This window comes from Salmo salar, chromosome 07, assembly GCF_965601325.2.
Source record: "Salmo salar chromosome 07, fSalSal1, whole genome shotgun sequence".
Lineage (NCBI taxonomy): Eukaryota > Metazoa > Chordata > Actinopteri > Salmoniformes > Salmonidae > Salmo > Salmo salar.
The window spans coordinates 52,433,515-52,453,120 of record NC_138297.1 but is presented as its reverse complement, the minus strand read 5'-3'; the positions used below and the strand labels follow the sequence as shown (position 1 = coordinate 52,453,120).

General features: G+C 46.5%; 1 protein-coding gene across 1 annotated transcript in view; it reads left to right on the top strand.

The window, feature by feature from the left end:
• LOC106609395 (membrane-associated guanylate kinase, WW and PDZ domain-containing protein 2) overlaps nucleotides 1–19,606 on the top strand; it is a 75,585-nt gene that overhangs the window by 37,909 nt on the left and 18,070 nt on the right. Inside the window, exons 7-13 of the mRNA XM_045722165.2 lie at nucleotides 9,317–9,348; nucleotides 12,769–12,991; nucleotides 16,233–16,274; nucleotides 16,929–17,044; nucleotides 17,391–17,583; nucleotides 18,460–18,729; nucleotides 19,402–19,587. Coding sequence (XP_045578121.2) covers nucleotides 9,317–9,348; nucleotides 12,769–12,991; nucleotides 16,233–16,274; nucleotides 16,929–17,044; nucleotides 17,391–17,583; nucleotides 18,460–18,729; nucleotides 19,402–19,587 — 1,062 coding nt within the window. The remainder of the gene's footprint in view (nucleotides 1–9,316; nucleotides 9,349–12,768; nucleotides 12,992–16,232; nucleotides 16,275–16,928; nucleotides 17,045–17,390; nucleotides 17,584–18,459; nucleotides 18,730–19,401; nucleotides 19,588–19,606) is intronic.

The following is a 19,606-nucleotide window of genomic DNA, read 5'->3' as shown; positions in this document are numbered from 1 at the left end:
CTGTGAGGGTGAAAGGTCATAGTAGTCACTTGACACGATTCAGTCTGTTTCAAACATGGCCGTCTGCAGTGGGGAAACAGAAATTATTAGCCCTCCCCTCCACCCATACCACATTGGCTGGAGATTCAGTCACAAACACATTTTTCTTCCATTAGGATTTTTTCAGTGATTGAATTGGAATTTCAATTCACCTCATGTCCTAACTTGAACTGAATTGGAATGGAAATGACCTCAACCCCTGTAGGCAATAGCTCACGCTCCCTTCCAGCTCCCAGATCTTAACTTCTGTTGCTTCGGGTGAAAACAGAAAAAATATCTTTCCATCCCTTCAATCCAATCAGGGATGAGAGCTTTCAGCGTTTAGCCAGGCCATTACGGCCCTAATAAAACTGTCACCATTCCATTGTAATGATGTTCCAGCTCTTAATGCCCAGCGATTTGGCTGGGCTGTCAGGGAACTGGACCCAGGCCATACATTCTAATTAAAATGGCCCCTGTCTCGGTCCTTGAGGACCTGTGCCTCCACTCAACTCACTGCCCAGAGAGAGAGCAAAGAGGTGACCACCAATGTCTGTCTGTCACCACATTACATTCAACTAGCAAACATGTCCTCTCTTCTCATTGACTCTCAAATGCCTTGTTTGTGTCATGGCACATACACACAGACACACACACATACACACAGCTCATATATTTGGTAAACACTCTCAAACTGAGAGAGAGAGAGCAGAGGGAGGACTAGCTAACTAAGTTGATTATGCATTGGCTCTGTCCGTTGTGCAGCAGTGTGTGTGGCGTGTGTGTGTGTGTGTGTGTGTGTGTGTGTGTGTGTGTGGTGGGGGGGGGGGGGGGGGGCCAGATGGATGTGTGGCTAGCACTGCCATGCGGCTCATCTAATGACAGGCAGACGGCTCCAGACGTGTCTACAGTCTACCACCCCCCAGCCTCACAACACACTGAGACAGCACCATCTGGTGGATGTATTTAGTACTGACACCCTCTGTCACTAGAGGGGGAAGCTGTGACAGCCTTATTATTAAATGCTCATCTCTTTTACACACACACTCATGATTTCTTGTCCGTGTAGAGCCTCGCGGCGCTGTTGTGGCTCTTTTGTGGCAGGTTGCCGTGCCAACCCCTCCATTAAAGGCAGAGACAGCGTTAGTGAGATCCTAAGTGATCAGTGGGAGCCGACTTACCCCACAGCAGCTCTGTCTGTCTGGGGATGGCCACAGGCCTCCTTAACTATGAAGAGGGAGAGCCCTTATCTCTGAAAGCTATTGACTATTGAGATGTATGATTTCAGAGAGGGCCCAGCACTCTGTGTGTGTGCGTGTGTGCGATTGCGTGCGTGCGTTTGTTTATGATGTAGCCCGGGTGCACGTTGTCATGGTCACCAGTACTCGACGGATGAGCGTTGCCGTGAAAGTTGCAACCACTGGCACTGTGTGAAGACTTAATTGAATGTGTCTTTTTTTTTACACCATGTCTCCACAAATATTAGAGTATTTGAAGTGGCGTTAGTGATCATCATTGCTAAATGGTAGCAGAAACACATATATTAGCTGTACATACACTGTGGATGTAATGTCTGTGTTTACACCGTGCCTCTAGCCCATAGCTTTCTGCTGTTCATGTCATATAGTTGTTCATTATTGCTGCATGGTTTGCTACTTCATAACTACCTTATGACAGCTGAATTGATGTTATCAGTGCCGTCACTTCAGCTTGCGATGTGAATGTGTGTGCGTGAGCGTGTGTTTTTTTTCTGTGTGTGTGTGTGTGTGTGTGTGTGTGTGTGTGTGTGTGCATCCATGTGTATGTCTTCACTTGTACTGGTATCAATTCCCATAATGCTCATCGTCAGGAATGGAGGAGGTCCACACCGTTTACTCTCTCCTCCATGGATCAGAGACGGACTCACTTACCATCCCTAACATCCAGTGAATTACGCGGGATCACTTTTAAACGGTCCTGCTCTCCTAATAAAGTTATGATATTCAGCCATCCCTTCAACTCCCCGCTGACTCCCGGCCTGTTTCTGCCAATACAAATAGCCGCCGTGCCTCTCATCAGCACCACTAATTAGCGAGTGTGCTGCAGACACCCTCGTTAAGGCCCATCTACGCCATTACCCAAGCTGCCTTCACCGCAACACTAATTGGAGGATTTCAGACATGTCCGTTTAGTGTGCCTCGACGTGGCAGGATTGTGAAGTTCACATGCGTTTGCCCACCCATGCTAACCCACCAGCAGAAATCCATATGTATACACAGTACACATACATACATGGTCAATAGCTGTTTGCTGGTCGAGTACACTCTCTCACTGAGGTTTTCTCTTGATGGATGCTGCCAGTGTGTTAGTCACTCTAGTCTTTCTTGCTCACTTGGCCTGTCCTGTTCCCTCCTGTTCCCTCCTAATGCTCTTTAAGGTGGCTATTTCTTCCTCCGGGCTGAACCAGAGATGACTATCACAACAAAGAGATAGAGAGGGAGAGATCGAGAGAAGGGAGGGATGGAAAGTCTATTATTCAGCACACAGCCAGACAGTGATTCATTGGCTAACAGTAAGAGGCGCTAGAGCAGGCTGCCTGCCAGACCAGCACAGTGCTGAACAGCAACAGCCATGTTCACAGCTCTGTCTCCACCAACATGCACCATGCAGACATGAGCCAATCTAGAACTGCCCTGTGCCGCTGCAGGAATCCTTGGCCAATCAGAGATAGGAACAGGAAGAGAGAGGGAGGTGGGAGAGACATTAAAATGGCTTATAGGTGAGCAGCCAGGTCAGATCCCAGCGGGGCTAGAAGAGGTTAAACACATTTACTAGGGTTGAGTGGTGCTAAGATCACTTTCATTGAGTCAGGGGTTAAGGCTTCACAAAAGTGTGTTGGGAGTCTAAGTAGGGTGCTTAACCTGGATCGGCTCAATGGCTCCACTGACGAAACTAGGCCCTTTTATTTGGAATGTGTTTAAAGTGTGCGATTAAAGTGTGATTGTATTATACGAGTAGTAGGGATAAAGAAATGATTGTGTTGTTGTGAGCTGTAATGTGGATTGAAGCATGGAGTTTTCTCTCTGCACATCATTTCTACTGTTCCTCAGCTAGATGCGTGTTGGTATTGAACACGTGAGTGAACATGGAACCAGCATGCAACAAAATCAATTTTCATGCGGCAGATATTATTTAAAGTAGCTAACCGTCCCTGTGGGCTTTATGTATATTCATAAGCTATGCAAGATTCCATCAAATCGTAGTGTTATCCAAATCTCATTTAAATAATGACATGGCCTGCTGTTAGCCTGGAGGTGTGATATTATTGTGCTCTTCACTGTTGTGAGTGTGTGTGTGTGTGTGTGTGTGTGTGTGTGTGTGTGTGTGTGTGTGTGTGTGTGTGTGCGTGCAGTGTATCTGTGTGTGTGCACATGCATGTGTGTACGCGTGTGCAGGTGTGTCATGTTGGAAATACCTACATCTACATAGGGTCTCGTATGGCTCTGATTCAATCAACTCATTAACTGTACGGGGGCAGCACTAAGTCCCATTAGTATGTTACTGATTCATTTAGCATACAGCTCTTTCGCCGTAGACAGAAAATATGTCAGCCCTCTCACTCTCACTGACAGTCACACTTTACATCAGAGCTATTTATCATTTTTCTTCTAATCAGGAAGTGATTCAAACCTCAGCCAGCCAATCAATTAATCAAGGTAGAAAAGAAAGTCAGCAGTACTTCAGCCCTCAAGCCCCCAAATTCAATATCCCTTCCTTAATACAGTATACACTACCTGATATCCTGAGGGGCATTAGGACCATGGGCAGGCCCAGTTGTTCAGTGCTCCACCGAGGTCATCGATTAGTTGCCACAGGAGACTGCAGTGGGTCAGCATGGTCTCATTGGAGCAGAAGAGTCACCGTAAAACTGGTGGTCCTGTCCCGCTGCTCTAACATGGTCCTGTCCCACTGCTCTAACATGGTCCTGTCGCACTGCTCTAACATGGTCCTGTCCCACTGCTCTAACATGGTCCTGTCCCACTGCTCTTACATGGTCCTGTCCCACTGCTCTTACATGGTCCTGTCCCAATGCTCTAACATGGTCCTGTCGCACTGCTCTAACATGGTCCTGTCCCACTGCTCTAACATGGTCCTGTCCCACTGCTCTAACATGGTCCTGTCCCACTGCTCTTACATGGTCCTGTCCCACTGCTCTTACATGGTCCTGTCCCAATGCTCCTACATGGTCCTGTCCCACTGCTCTTACATGGTCCTGTCCCAATGCTCTTACATGGTCCTGTCCCAATGCTCTTACATGGTCCTGTCCCACTGCTCTTACATGATCCTGTCCCACTGCTCTTACAAGGTCCTGTCCCAATGCTCTAACATGGTCCTGTCCCAATGCTCTTACATGGTCCTGTCCCACTGCTCTTACATGGTCCTGTCCCAATGCTCTTACATGGTCCTGTCCCACTGCTCTTACATGGTCCTGTCCCAATGCTCTAACATGGTCCTGTCCCAATGCTCTAACATGGTCCTGTCCCAATGCTCTTACATGGTCCTGTCCCACTGCTCTTACATGGTCCTGTCCCAATGCTCTTACATGGTCCAGTCCCAATGCTCTAACATGGTCCTGTCCCGCTGCTCTAACATGGTCCTGTCCCACTGCTCTAACATGGTCCTGTCCCACTGCTCTAACATGGTCCTGTCCCACTGCTCTTCCATGATCCTGGCCCACTGCTCTTACAAGGTCCTGTCCCAATGCTCTAACATGGTCCTGTCCCAATGCTCTTACATGGTCCTGTCCCACTGCTCTTACATGGTCCTGTCCCACTGCTCTTACATGGTCCTGTCCCAATGCTCTTACATGGTCCTGTCCCAATGCTCTAACATGGTCCTGTCCCGCTGCTCTAACATGGTCTTGTCCCGCTGCTCTTACATGGTCCTGTCCCGCTGCTCTTACATGGTCCTGTCCCACTGCTCTTACATGGTGCTGTCCCAATGCTCTTACATGGTCCTGTCCCAATGCTCTTACATGGTCCTGTCCCACTGCTCTTACATGATCCTGTCCCACTGCTCTTACAAGGTCCTGTCCCAATGCTCTAACATGGTCCTGTCCCAATGCTCTTACATGGTCCTGTCCCACTGCTCTTACATGGTCCTGTCCCAATGGTCTTACATGGTCCTGTCCCAATGCTCTAACATGGTCCTGTCCCGCTGCTCTAACATGGTCCTGTCCCACTGCTCTAACATGGTCCTGTCCCACTGCTCTAACATGGTCCTGTCCCACTGCTCTTCCATGATCCTGGCCCACTGCTCTTACAAGGTCCTGTCCCAATGCTCTAACATGGTCCTGTCCCAATACTCTTACATGGTCCTGTCCCACTGCTCTTACATGGTCCTGTCCCAATGCTCTTACATGGTCCTGTCCCAATGCTCTAACATGGTCCTGTCCCGCTGCTCTAACATGGTCTTGTCCCGCTGCTCTTACATGGTCCTGTCCCGCTGCTCTTACATGGTCCTGTCCCACTGCTCTTACATGGTCCTGTCCCACTGCTCTTACATGGTCCTGTCCCAGTGCTCTTACATGGTCCTGTCCCAGTGCTCTTACATGGTCCTGTCCCACTGCTCTTATATGGTCCTTTCCCAATGCTCCTACATGGTCCTGTCCCAGTGCTCTTACATGGTCCTGTCCCACTTCTCTTACATGGTCTTGTCCCAATGCTCTTACATGGTCCTGTCCCGCTGCTCTAACATGGTCCTGTCCCATTGCTCTGTGACAAATGATTCACTTCAGACACCTCTACTCTTTCAGATCTCCAGGTGGAATGTCATCATTGCAAGTGTTACATACTATGAGTACTGTAGGCTAATGATAACATGACCTGTCATGGTTAACTTGCAGATGTAGTGCTAGCTCAGATCCCTGCACTATATGAACCATAAAATTGGTTCTACTGTACCAGGCAAACTAAATGAAATGCAGCTCAGGTATTAGAACATATTTGACTCAGTAATGTTCTCTGCTATGGCGTCTCACAGGAACAGAGGCAATAGTCTGTCACTCAATACATCTCAGTGCTGATCTACCATAGGAAAGGGCATCGCTGACATCTCTGTCTAACCAAACACCTATGCCTGAGTTAATGAATGGATTTACCCTGTGGAGTACCCTCCATGATGGGTGTAGCTCTGCCTTTCCCAGGGAACACAGGTTGTTCTGTCTTGAAGTAATGCTGGTTGATAGCAGGTCATCCTAAGAGCACTCGTAATGATTGACCTTGTTTTGAGAAAGTGAAGAGAGTCAGTTTTCATTAAAAAACAGGCCTGCCGTCTGAACGCTCTCTCATGTGTCACCCAGTAATGTGGATTCTTTATCATCTTTATAGATGTTGTGCCTGTGCTGATAGAGCTGTCCAAAAAATTAATTGGATTTGAGAATTGTTAAAGTCCTTCCTGATAAGCTGCTGTAATTTCCCCCCCATCTATAAAAATCTTTATTCTAGCCGTGGATCTGTGCAAGGCAAGCTCCAGTGAGATTGATGACTCACTGAGAGAGAATGATAGTTTGCAAACGTGTCTTCTCTGTCGCTGCATCTCTCTGCCGTCCTCCCTCCTCTACACTCCCTCTCTTTTGTTGATCACTTCCCATTTCTGCTGTGCCACTCGTTGGTGATGGAGGGCATGTTTACGGTGTGATTGCGCCCTTAAAAAGAGACTAGCGCCCGGAAGCCTTCTGGCATGTAACGCAGGCAGCCACTCGCTAATTCCATCCTCGACGATTTGCATCCACAACGTTCTGTTCCTGGAGGGGCTGAAAATTGAATTGAGAAGACAGACAGTCTGTTGTTTGTTTGTTGTTTTTTACGTTGCTCCCTGTTTCTCCGGGGGGCCGATGTGGAGTGAATAGTTTGGGCCGTATATATTACGAAGCTGGGTCTTTTGATGTGAGACTGCTGCCTTGCGTTGCATAGCTCTGAGCGTGAACACTGGCGGTGGTGAGTACCGCTGGAATTCCTGCATTCTGTTACACTCTGTTTGTTGTGATCATGTGTTCTAGGCTGAAGTAGATTGTGGAATGTTGTCATTTGCTAAGTAAATGTTGGCTGGGCCTTTTTAGATGACAGTGGTGGTGGGTAAGGACTCTCCCTTCCCCTTCGGTGTTTGCAGATCTGAAGGATCTGGACAGATATAAGTGTAGTGGTGGAGCTTCCACCTCATTATTTACAGCTTACAGATGGCTTTATGTTAGTGATCAGGGGAGGGGGTTCTGTTTCCCCATTGAAAACACATGACCTACCCCTAACACAGCCAACTCATTCACACTACCCTCCGGCCAAAATCATCCCAAAACTTTGCACATTCACACAGCGCCTCTGGTACGCCTTCAATCAATTAACGAAAGTCACAATCCATGTTGATATATTAGAAGTGGAGATCTTTAACTGGAATATGAATATTTACCCGAGAAATAGTTGGAGCCCTCTGGCCTGGCAGTGTGTGGTCCAAACACAGTAGTGTTGTGATATGTCCTCATCCCACACACATGCTGTGACTATTGAGACTACAGTTCCCTGAATGATTCAATCCAAGGCAGAGGTCCATGCTACTGCTAGCAAATGATGTAATTAAGTGCATGCAATGACTTGCTAAACTCACACAATTACAGGACCTACACGGCTCTGTACACTGTAGTGCAGTGAGATTCGGGGTCAGGGGAACTTCAGTAGGGGTTGCAAAATAAAAATATATTTATAATTATTTTTGGAACCAAACATTTGAGGACAGATGGTACAATATACAAACGTTTTTGAGAAACATAATTTTATTGAGAAAATGTATTAATTGGTTTCTTTTCATTTTGATAAGAGAAGAAAATGTAATGCATTGAAGGTTATTTGTTGATGTAAATATCAAAATGTACCGATTTCAAAGTTGCGAGGGGTTGCGAGAAATTCTTCAGGGAAAAAATGGGGTCCCCGGAAATTTTGGCTCAAATCATGGGGTCCCCGCTGAAACAGTTTGAATACCACGGCTCTAGTGTATATCTTGTATTGTATCAAATCTGCCAGTCTAACATGGAAACTTACTGTGTAGGTTATATTTGTCAGTGGAAAATAGTCCCTCCTGTGTTGAATGGTGAAGCCTCATCACCTATCGAATCATTCTCATCAGTTCAATCCAACTTTAGAGTCAGGGGAGCGTTTAGGGTTTTCTAAGGTTATGACCTATTCTACTTCTGTGAGAATCCCATTTGATTCTTTATCAGACCGTCACCTCTGGTGTTTTTCCCAAGCGTTGTCCCTGTAAGGCAAATTAAATGACAGAGAATTTTGTTATAAGATCAAGCCTGGATGTTTATCCAAATACGGGCAAAGGCTTCCCCAATATGATCCCCGATCAATTATTTGGGATGATTTAGCAACACATACGGTAATGTGTATATATATATATACACTGAGTATACAAAACATTAGGAACACCTTCCTAACATTGAGTTGCATCCCCTTTTGCCCTCAGAACAGCCTCAATTCATCGGAGCATGGACTCTACAAGGTGTCGAAAGCGTTCCACAGGGATGCTGGCCCACGTTGACTCCAATTCTTGCCACAGTTGTGTCAAGTTGGCTGGATGTCCTTTGGGTGGTGGACCATTCTTGATACACACGAGATACTGTTGAGCGTGAAAAACCCAGCAGTGTTTCAGTTCTTGACACAAACCAGTGCACCTGGCACCTACTACCATACCCTGTTCAAAACGTTTTGTGTCTTGCCCATTCACCGTCTGAATGGCACACTTAACACCATCCATATCTCAGTTGTCTCAAGACTTAAAAATCCTTCTTAAACCTGTCTCCTCCCCTTCATCTACACTGATTGAAGTGGATTTAACAAGTGGCATCAAATAGGGATCATAGCTTTCACCTGGATTCACCTGGTCAGTCTATGTCATGGAAAGAGCAGGTGTTCTTAATGTGTTGTACTGTGGTGGTGGCAGTTTTCAACTTCCCCTTGGCTTGGAGACCAACGTTACTGTAAGATCCTCTCTGACCCATTGTCTTTCTGGTGCTTCAAGAATCTGCTTCTCAAGGACATTGCATCGCACCACTTGGGGTGGGATTATTTTGCAGCCCTCTCATTGCTTTTAGTGTAAATCTGTCATCTTTCCATTGGTTTCTTAATGTTTTACTCCATATAAGTTTTGTTATCTTTCCTTAGTTCATGGAGTAGCCCTCAGACACAGACAGACCAGCTCAGACCTAATGTAATGGCTGCCACTACTCTCTAGGCTAAACATTGTTGTTTTCTCACTATTGCAGGTCACTATTCACCTTGGAAGACCCCTAAACAGGTAAAATGCATTGTCTTCCGAGCCTCAGCTCTCCCATTAATTCTAATTGACTCATTTAGTTAACAAAATGGCTGCACTGTGCATATATGTTGGAGCTGCTCTGATTGACTTTACTACATAACCTTAAATCTATATCTTCTGAACTTTGGATGCAGTCTTGCTGCTGTTTAGCTGAGAATGACTACTCTATTCTATTCCCTTCCCTTATACTAACTGTAGTGCTGTTGTCGTGTCTCGGCTGCTGCTGTATCCTGGCCTTGAGTTGGACCCTTCCTCTTGCCGTCACATGCAGAGGAAAGGGTTAAGTGGCCCACTCATAGATATAGAATTACTAGACTCGTCATACCGCGAGCCAGATGGGCCATGATCTAAATAAATCTTGATGGTCATTCTATGTGGTGTATGTCTATGCACATGACAGTCTACGTCTATGAAAACTGCTAGACCAGATGCTCTTCTAGTAATGCTATATCTATGGTCCAGACTCTGGGTTGGCATGGTCCCCTCAACATTCCATCCTTCTCTCAGCTCCTCTGTATCCCTGATAGAGAGAGTGAGAGAACCCTTTTCTAACAGTCATACCGAGAAATGATCATCCATTCTTCCCTTCTTCCTTCATCTCCAGGCTGCTATTGATCTGCTACTAACTTAGCCATCTTTCCTGATCATCTTTTGTCATATCTATGTTTTCTCAGATGTCATATATGTCAGACAAAATATACACATGTTGTATTTTTAGTTTTTGTCTAGACAGATTGTACTAACATGTTGAAAGCTAAAACTTTCAAGATGTCTGAGACCTCTTAGACTGTTTATCTGTCTGTCTGTCTGTCTGTCTCTGTCTGTGTCTGTGTGGACTCTGTCCCCAAACACTCAATAAACACTTGTCGTCCAAAGAAGGAAGAGCTGCAACAATGCCTCTCAGAGCACTCTCTGAGTTGAGTTAGACATGGTGTATTGCCAAGAAACAAGGTGTGTGTGTGTGTGTGTGTGTGTGTGTGTGTGTGTGTGTGTGTGTGTGTGTGTGTGTGTGTGCATCCCATTTCATGCTACTTCATGTTCTAGTTTGGCTCTGATATAGCTAACCAGCTACTAACCCCAGCTCATTTGTGGAGTCTCCGGCGACAGATCATAACATTCCACACATCCATGGACTCAGAAGAAGCAGTCTTTGTGTTATCCCTGCGTGTCAGCAGCTCTCTCAAGCCCTCACGTGAATTTTTCCTCATTGTAGCTCATTTCTGTTCTCCTCTTTGTGGAATCTCTCAGTTTCCAACAGATTAATGGTAATTCTGAATCTGAGCTCCCGGTGAAGAAGTGCCTGGGAAAATAGCTATGGAGGCAGGCAGGCAGGCAGTCCAGCCGAAGCCACTCTCTCTCTCTCTCTCTCTCTCTCTCGCTCCCCTAGCGTGTGTTTGTTCCTCTCCACACATGCAGCTGTGGTGGAGAAGAGGCAGAACAGGCTTCAGAGCAACAGCAGCTGCCAACCGCCCCCAACACAGAGTTCAGAGTTCAGCCCAGGTTTAATTGGATATCATTAGTTCCAAGACGATTTCCATAGCCCAAAGAATCCCAGCCTAAATAATCCATCATGGATGCAAAGTTTAAAAACAGAGACTAGGGTAGCTCTGTAATTGTGACTCAAAGTTGGTAGACGTAATAATGATGGCCTGCCTTCCGAATTCAGCTTGGAACAAAGCCTGTTCATATATGAGTATATTCTCATATAGTCATGAGAGTGAAGAACAGAATATACAATAGTATGTAGTACTATTGGTGTGGATGCAGAGTCAGTTCATGGCCAGACCTGAGAGTGTTGTGTGTAGGAAACAGCAGTCTCTAGCCACACACACACAGGTCATACAGTCTTAAAGAGCCTGACTGACTGACTAAATGCGGGGAAAGATTCAATTCGATTCAAAACATCTTTATTTATCCCTCTCAGGGCCAGTTAGGAAAGACTGCCATACTTCATTCTTCACTTACTACATACAGTATAATAGATGGAGGGAGAGAGAGACGTTGGAGGAGGAGGTAGGGGAAGTGACAGTGATATAGTCTGGTCCAGATTTAATAAGATCTGCCTCACTGTCACCCTGCCATTACACGGCCAGACACTCAGACATTCTGAAGATCAGTAGCAGAGTGGGAACACTTTGATTTTGCCTTGGTCCGATGGAACTAGATGCCTTGGCAGCATCTTTTTCTACAGCTCCTGATATCAAACGAGTCATTTTATCGGGTGGTACTAGAGAGAACTCTCGTTCTCACTGTCATCCTAACATACCAATGTGTCATCTTCACTATCTCATCAACACCACTCTGTTTTCTAAAGACAACTGACATTTATGCAACACAAGAAAGCAGCTCAGCTTGTCAAAATAGGCCATAGTGTGTATCACTTCGAATAATTAATGTGGTGCTTATTTCAAATTGGAAGAGAAATCATATTTTATGCACTTAACCATTTAGCCGCATTGTTTGGTTGTACGCCCGCATAAATTACCACTTCTCTCTTTTTCTCCTGGACGCACACTGAGTGGTTTGGGATTCAACACTGCTGAGAGTAATTGGGACAAAACAAACCTGTTTTGACACTAGCACTGCTGGCTTTTCTGCATTGTATTAGCGACACCACAATAGTGTTTTCCACACATTATCCACCACATCTACATTCCATTATAGTTGCAGAACACACACACACACATACACACACAGAGACACAGGTTCATCCAAGATATTCTCTGAGGGGGATGAATGCTGTGTGTTTGCACTCCTCCTATCACCATGCCCCTCTAGCATCCGCTACAGTCTCTATCATAGAATGTCTTGGGCCGTAGCCACCCTACACTGGACCAGTACCCTCTGTGTGCCCACTTTGGCCATTTGCCGTCTTCCGACGACGACAGTGGCACACTGCCATGTTTAATATGCTCTCCGCCTGCCTCCCTCTTCCTCCCAGCAGCCCTGAACTGGTGTGCCTGTGCTCTCTCTCCTTCTGCATAATTAACACACTGCTTTTCCGGACCTGCTTTAATATGCCTTGGCATCTTTTATTTCCTTTAAAACGTTTCTTCACCTCTCCTCTCTTCATCTTTGTTGCTTTTAATTAGTCGCCGCCGGCTGGTGCTCATGTTGCTTTGCTGCATTACTACTCCCACTAATATTAGACTGCTGTAGTGAATGACAGAGGTCAATGAAGTCGATGACGTCCATGAAGGCCTCTATCCCCACCTGTATACTATGAATAGCTTGCTACCTGCTCTCACCTCATTTGGTTCGTCTAAGAGGAAGTTGTTAGAGTACCAGGACAGCGTCCCCTTGCATCCGTTAGGGATGTCAGTGAGTGAGGACCGGCTGAGAACCAGGGTAGGGGTGGTGGAGACTGAACCAATGCCCTGATGTCTGATGTGTTTACAGGTGTTGGAGCAGTGGGACGCGGCCCAAGGCCAGGGAGGGGGTCAGGGCAGCCCCCAGACCAGTCTGTCTGCCCCTGTTGTCCCCCACAACGCCCCCTTCCTGACCCGCCACCTCCACAGGGCCTCAGTCCCAGACTCTGCCCTCCCCGAGGGCTTTGATCTGAGCAGGCCCGACCCCTATGACCTCTATGAGAAGTCCAGGGCTATCTATGAGAGTAGTAGGCGTAAGTACTGGAAACACACTAGTACAACAACAACAACAACAACAACAACAACAACAACAGCCCCATCATATCTGTCTGGGGTTCCAGGAGTTAATGTTCTTCTGAACAGGTGGACCTATGAAGATACACAGTAGTCAGGGCTCCATAGTGCAATATAACAATGGCCTCAGCTCCACCTGTTCTGTTCCTATAGGGACATAGTCTGGGTTCTGTTCCTATAGGGACATAGTCTGGGTTGTCTGGGTTCTGTTCCTATAGGGACATAGTCTGGGTTGTCTGGGTTCTGTTCCTATAGGGACATAGTCTGGGTTATGTTCCTATAGGGACATAGTCTGGGTTCTGTTCCTATAGGGACATAGTCTGGGTTGTCTGGGTTCTGTTCCTATAGGGACATAGTTTGGGTTGTCTGGGTTCTGTTCCTATAGGGACATAGTCTGGGTTGTCTGGGTTCTGTTCCTATAGGGACATAGTTTGGGTTGTCTGGGTTCTGTTCCTATAGGGACATAGTCTGGGTTGTCTGGGTTCTGTTCCTATAGGGACATAGTTTGGGTTCTGTTCCTATAGGGACATAGTCTGGGTTCTGTTCCTATAGGGACATAGTCTGGGTTCTGTTCCTATAGGGACATAGTTTGGGTTGTCTGGGTTCTGTTCCTATAGGGACATAGTTTGGGTTGTCTGGGTTCTGTAAATATGATGGAGTATGACAATGGTTTAAGAGTTTATACTTTTGTCTTAGTGCTGACAGATGACTTGATGTTGATACATTTGTACTTGGCCTAGACTCCTTCGTTAGGGGAATCTCTGAATATCTCGCAGATCTCTGCCTCCAGTTGATGTTCTGCCAGAGTGTATAGTCAAATTAGCTTTTTTTCAGGAACATCTCAGCCAACAACCTGTCTTCCTAGACCGCTATAAACTTTAGGAGCCAACAATTATATTTTAGCCATTAAAGATCCTGTCAGGGGTAGAAGCGTAGGGATTTCCTTTCAGTTCATTGAGTGTACGGCCAAGCTTTTAACTGTGTTTCCAAGATATGCCCTGTAGGAGGATTTGTACGACAGTATACCATTGGTTTTTGACATCAGTAGTCATATCTACTGTATGATTCTGAACATAAAGTGCACTCATCCTTTTGACCAGTGCTAGTGACAGTGCTAGTTTCTGTTAAGTCCGTTCAGGTTGATGTACCATAGAGGCTTCATGATTGACATGCAAGGCTCTAGCCGGTAGACATGATAATGCTCTGCTCCTCTCTATGGTAGAATCTCTGTGGGCCTGAGTCAGTCGTAGGTGAGGAGAGAGACAAGCTGTGTGCACGCTTATGCAACACAACCTTTATTAAAGAGGACAGGGCTGTCGGAAGAACTCCACGTCAAAGCCTCCCAGCGTCTCGGTCAATCTTCCTCTGTTGCTTTCCTTTCTCTCTCTCTCTTTTTCTGTAGCTTTCCTCTCCCTCTCTCCAGCTCTCTCTCTTTCTATCTGCATTTCTCTCTCTCTCTCCCTGTGTCTCTATATCAGTCTGTCTCTCTCTCTATCTCTGTCTGTCTCTCTCTCGCTCTATATCTGTCTCTCTGTCTCTCTGTCTCTCTCTCTATCTTTGTCTGTCTCTCTCTCGCTCTATATCTGTCTCTCTGTCTCTCTGTCTCCCTGTCTGTCTCCCTGTCTGTCTCCCTGTCTGTCTCCCTGTCTGTCTGTCTGTCTGTCTGTCTGTCTGTCTGTCTGTCTGTCTGTCTGTCTGTCTGTCTGTCTGTCTGTCGCTCTCTCCTCTGTCACTGTCTCTCTTCGTCTCACTCTCTTCTCTCCTTCTGTCTCTCTCTCTTTCTCTCTCTCTCCCTCTCTCTCTCTCTGTCTCTTTCTCTCTCTCTCCCTCTCTCTCTCTCTGTCTCTCTCTCTCTCTCTCTCTCCGTCTCTCTCTCTCCTCTCTCTCTGTCTCACTCTCTTCTCTCTTTGTTTCTCGCTCTTCCATAATTTCTTTCTCTCCTTTAGTCCCGTGTTCAGTTTAGTGTTAAGTATCTGTCCCCTCCATGTAACATGCCCCCAAAGTGCTGTTCGCTGCTAGGCTACACGTGCAGACTGTTGGTCAGTCAGGTTAACAGGGTTGAGGCACAGGGCAACATTTAGGAACACTTTACTTGTTTCCCTCAGTGGTGTGGGAGTTGTAGGTCATGAACATTGGTATTTTTCAGTAACCTTATCTAACTAGGACTGGTCCCAATATAGCCTGGAGACCAATACAGGCTGTTAGAGAAGAAAATGCACCCATACCCCACAACCATAGACAAGTCAGTGTAGCTTCCACTGAATGTTGATAAGGTTTTCTACAGCTGGAAAATAATCATGCCGCAACAGGAAATGGCTTATAATTAATGGAAAAAATGTAGGAGTTGATAATATATATTACACACTTTAGAAGCCTTTTAAAGCCTTATTACACTACACGTTTATATTTCCTGCTGTGTAGGAAAATTCTCAGTAACAAAAGAGTGATCAAATTAAGATCCTACATCTGTAATTAGATGCTTTTATTCTAGTAGGGAACCAAGAGACCCCATTACATGTGAGAGAGCTGGAGTTAGATGGAGATTTATGAATTGTGTACTTTATGTAAACTGCAACACAGTCTGGAATATACCAAAATCAACCTCTAGCCAGCAAGGTCATTCTGTCCTTATCTTCTGCCAACATCGATGAGTATTTTTTCCAGCAATCTTATTTATTATAAACTTAAAACACTGTATATGGGTTCCGTGGTAAGACTTGTGTCAGTCAGTCTCCTTATGTGTCATCCGCCATCTTTGTTTCCTCAATGAATTCCTCCGGCATCCCAGCGGACACTGGTCTCCGTGATTAAACCTGCTGTAAATAGAGCCCATTTCTCATCACAGTCACTTTGACCCGCTCTACTTCATTTCATAGGAAAGGGTTTTCAGGGTAATGAATATCACTATGCCGCAAATAATTCTGCTTTCCAGTAAAGGCCTGATTGCAGATGAGTTTCTGCTCCCCTAACACATACTGTAAATAAAACGATAGCTGTATTACATGCCCTAAGCACATCTTTTCCACAGTGGAATGGATGATGTAGGAACTCTGTGCAGACAATGTGCTGAGGCAAGTTTTTTTCTGTCTTGCTCTAGTCTCAGTCTTTTTAGTAGTCTGCTCTGAGTGAGATAGTTGTAAGACAATGTGTGTGTTGTATTATTGTTTATGGGTGCTCCCTCAATCTCCCTCCCCCACACAGAGCCAGGCCTGCCGCGGACCACCTTCTCTGTGGACCACTCTGGTATGTACAGTGGCCCTGAAGAAGACTCCCCACAGGGAGAAATAGGGATTATTCTAAATGTTTTTATTTTTTTATTAAACATTTAATTTGCAATGCATTAAAGGCCCAATGCAGTCATTTTATATCAGTATCAAATCATTTCTGGGTAACAAATAAGTGCCTTACTGTAACAGATTTCCATTAAAATTGGCAAAATTGGCTTTTTAGCCCAAGAAACATTCTCAAGCAGGAATTTAGCAAGAACTGTCTGGTTTGAGTGTGGAGGGGGAAACTGAAAACTAGCTGTTATTGGCAGAGATGTTTGGAACTCTCTTTGTTATTGGTCTATTAACCAATTTACTGCATTGATGTCCCCATGGAAAGCCGGAACTCCCGCCCATGCAAACCTGCTGATTAGGGTCCTGTGTAGATTCTTTTCAACAAGCAACTACCAGGAAATAACACTGATAAAACATTTTCACACTTTTAGTGTTAGTTCCATCAGCTGTTGTACAATATTATATAAAACACAGAAATAACAGTGCCTTTCATTTCATGTGTTAACTTCCACAATGTGTGATCCACAATCCTCTGGCTCCACGTAAACTAGACATTAGACTGAGGGCACTCCAAGGTCAACCCGTGTCACAGGTATTGTCTGTTCCTTGACCCCAGGGGCAGAGTACCAGGAGGTGGAGGTCCACCTGAGGAGGCAGAAGTCCGGCTTCGGCTTCCGCATCCTTGGGGGAGATGAGGCGGGACAGCCTGTGAGTCCGGACACTCGTGAGAAGGCTCGTATGAGATGGGCGTGGAACCCTGTCATTTTCTCCTCTCTAACCCACTACATACATATCTAACCCTGAACCCTGACTGACTGAGAGACTGGTGATGCTGCTGTGGATGGTTACTGGTTAATTGTCTGTAGAGTGTCTATTCATAAGCACCGCTAACATAACCACTTATACATGTAATTTCACATACAGTTACTCACTGCATGTTTCTTGTCCACTTGACCATGGTTACATATCACTTCAATGTAGTCCTTTTATGAATCCAGCCCTCTGATTGGTCAACCGACTTTTTAACCCCTACCCCTAGCTCTCCATGCGTTCTGATTGGTCTTTTTCCCATAAACAGATTCTGATTGGGGCCATCATAGAGAAGAGCCCTGCGGACAGAGACGGGCGCCTGCGGCCAGGCGATGAGCTCATCTTCGTGGACGGGATCCCGGTGGCAGGGAAGCCCCACCGCTACGTCATCGACCTGATGCACGGCGCCGCCCGCAATGGACAGGTCAACCTCACCATCAGAAGGAGGCTACAGGGCCCAGGTGAGAGGATGGGAGGGGACAGATCTAGGATCAGTTTCCTGAAAACTCCTAATCCTAATCATTAGGGAGGAAAACGGAACTCTGACCTTAGATCATCCTCTAGGGTCAAATTCATCCTACTCCAAGAAGGCCTGATAGTCTTCCTTTCTCTGGCCTTATGTGGATTCCGGCTGTTGTATTGTACCTTGAATTGTAGAGCTGCAAGAACATGCTGTGTGATGAGTGTAGCAGCCCTCTACACTCAGATCTCCCCATTCCCTTATGTCAGCTTACGCTCCGGCTGCCTTTGGTGCCTGGGGAGGAGAGCACAGCCAACCTGGTGAGATCCCGTCTCCCCTCCTCTGTCTCCCTCTTCTCCTTCCGTCTCCAGTCATGAAAGGTTGTCTGACTCATCCGTGTCGTCCGTGGTCTTGCCTTTCATCCCTCAAACGTTTGATTCAAAGTAACACTTTTGGAGGTGTCAAGACTCTGTGTCTCCCAGAGGTCTCACTGTCTTCAGTTCAACCTTGATCACTGAAGGAGATGTAATGAGCTCTAACATGACATCTTGGTTTTGAGGGAATCTTAGTTCTTAGCGATTGTATCTACAGATATCTTCAATGGAGGTTTTGTTTTGGATTAAAAATATCTTTGGATGCAACAATACAGCCGATGAGGTGTGAGAGAAACCATGACCTTTCTCTGATCTGATAGCCAGTCCAGACAGGGCCAGTCTTTGTCCATTGATGAGTGCTGTGCTGCTGTGCTGCTGTGCTGCTGTGCTGCTGCTGCTGTGCTGCTGTGCTGCTGTGCTGCTGTGCTGCTGTGCTGCTGGGCTGCAGTGTGGTGTGGTGGAGAGCAGAGCAGGTAAACTCAGCTCTCTGTTCCCCCTCACAGGAGAGCCGTGTCCAGAGAACGGCCGCAGCCCCGGCTCTGTGTCCACCCAGCACAGTTCCCCACGCAGCGACTTCACCAATGTCACCTATCCTGGCAACAACGCAGCCCCAACCACTGACGCCATGGGTACAGGTAGCACCACAGATGGCGAGCCGACCTCCAGCGTGCAGCAGCCACCGAGTGACGTCATTATCCACCGCAAGGAGAGCGAAGGGTTTGGATTCGTCATCATCAGCTCGCTCAACCGGCCCGAGACCACCGCCGCCATCAGTGAGTGCTGCTCTGTGTGTGTGTGTGTGTACGTGAGTGTGTGTGAGTGAGTGTGTGTACGTGTGTGTGTGTGTGTGTGTGTACGTGTGTGTGTACGTGAGTGAGTGTGTGTGTGTTATTGCGTGTCCATGGGTTGTTTACATTACAATGTACTGCCTTATGGCAGTTTCACCTTTTAAAAGGGAAGGCTTAGCATATTATTATGCTCTTGAGCATTTTACTCCAGCAGATACAGTTGTTCCAAGCAGAGATAACCAAATCCATTTTGACAGAAATTGCTGAGAGGAAGAGGTCACAACTATAGAAAAAATGTAACACCTCTATTTTTGAATCATGTACTCCTCCTCTAACCATCTAACCCATCTCAATTCCAAATGGTTTCCTGACTGTACCAGTCCCTCAGATCTGAGGTAGCTAGGCTCCAGTACGCCGCGTCGCCTTCTAGTGCCCTGCCCACACTCACCGTGCATACAGCCAGCTGTCTTACATAAGCTGAGAGGGGGCGAGAGAAATGTGAAAAGAGCGAGCAACATAGATAGAAAGAAGAGAGGGAGAGCTGGAAAGAAAGCAGCCAACCAGTAAGATTAGCCTGAACTCAGACTCATCCTCAACTAACCATATCTGTGTCTCTCACTCTGTGTGTGTTGTCCTCCTCCTCTCCTCCCATCCCAGGCGTGCCCCATAAGATTGGGCGTATCATCGACGGCAGCCCGGCGGACCGCTGTGGCAAACTGAAGGTGGGTGACCGCATCCTGGCGGTGAACAGCCAGTCCATCATCAACATGCCCCATGCCGACATCGTTAAGCTCATCAAGGACGCCGGCCTCAGCGTCACCCTCCGGATCATACCACAGGAAGGTGAGTGAGACGAGGGAAC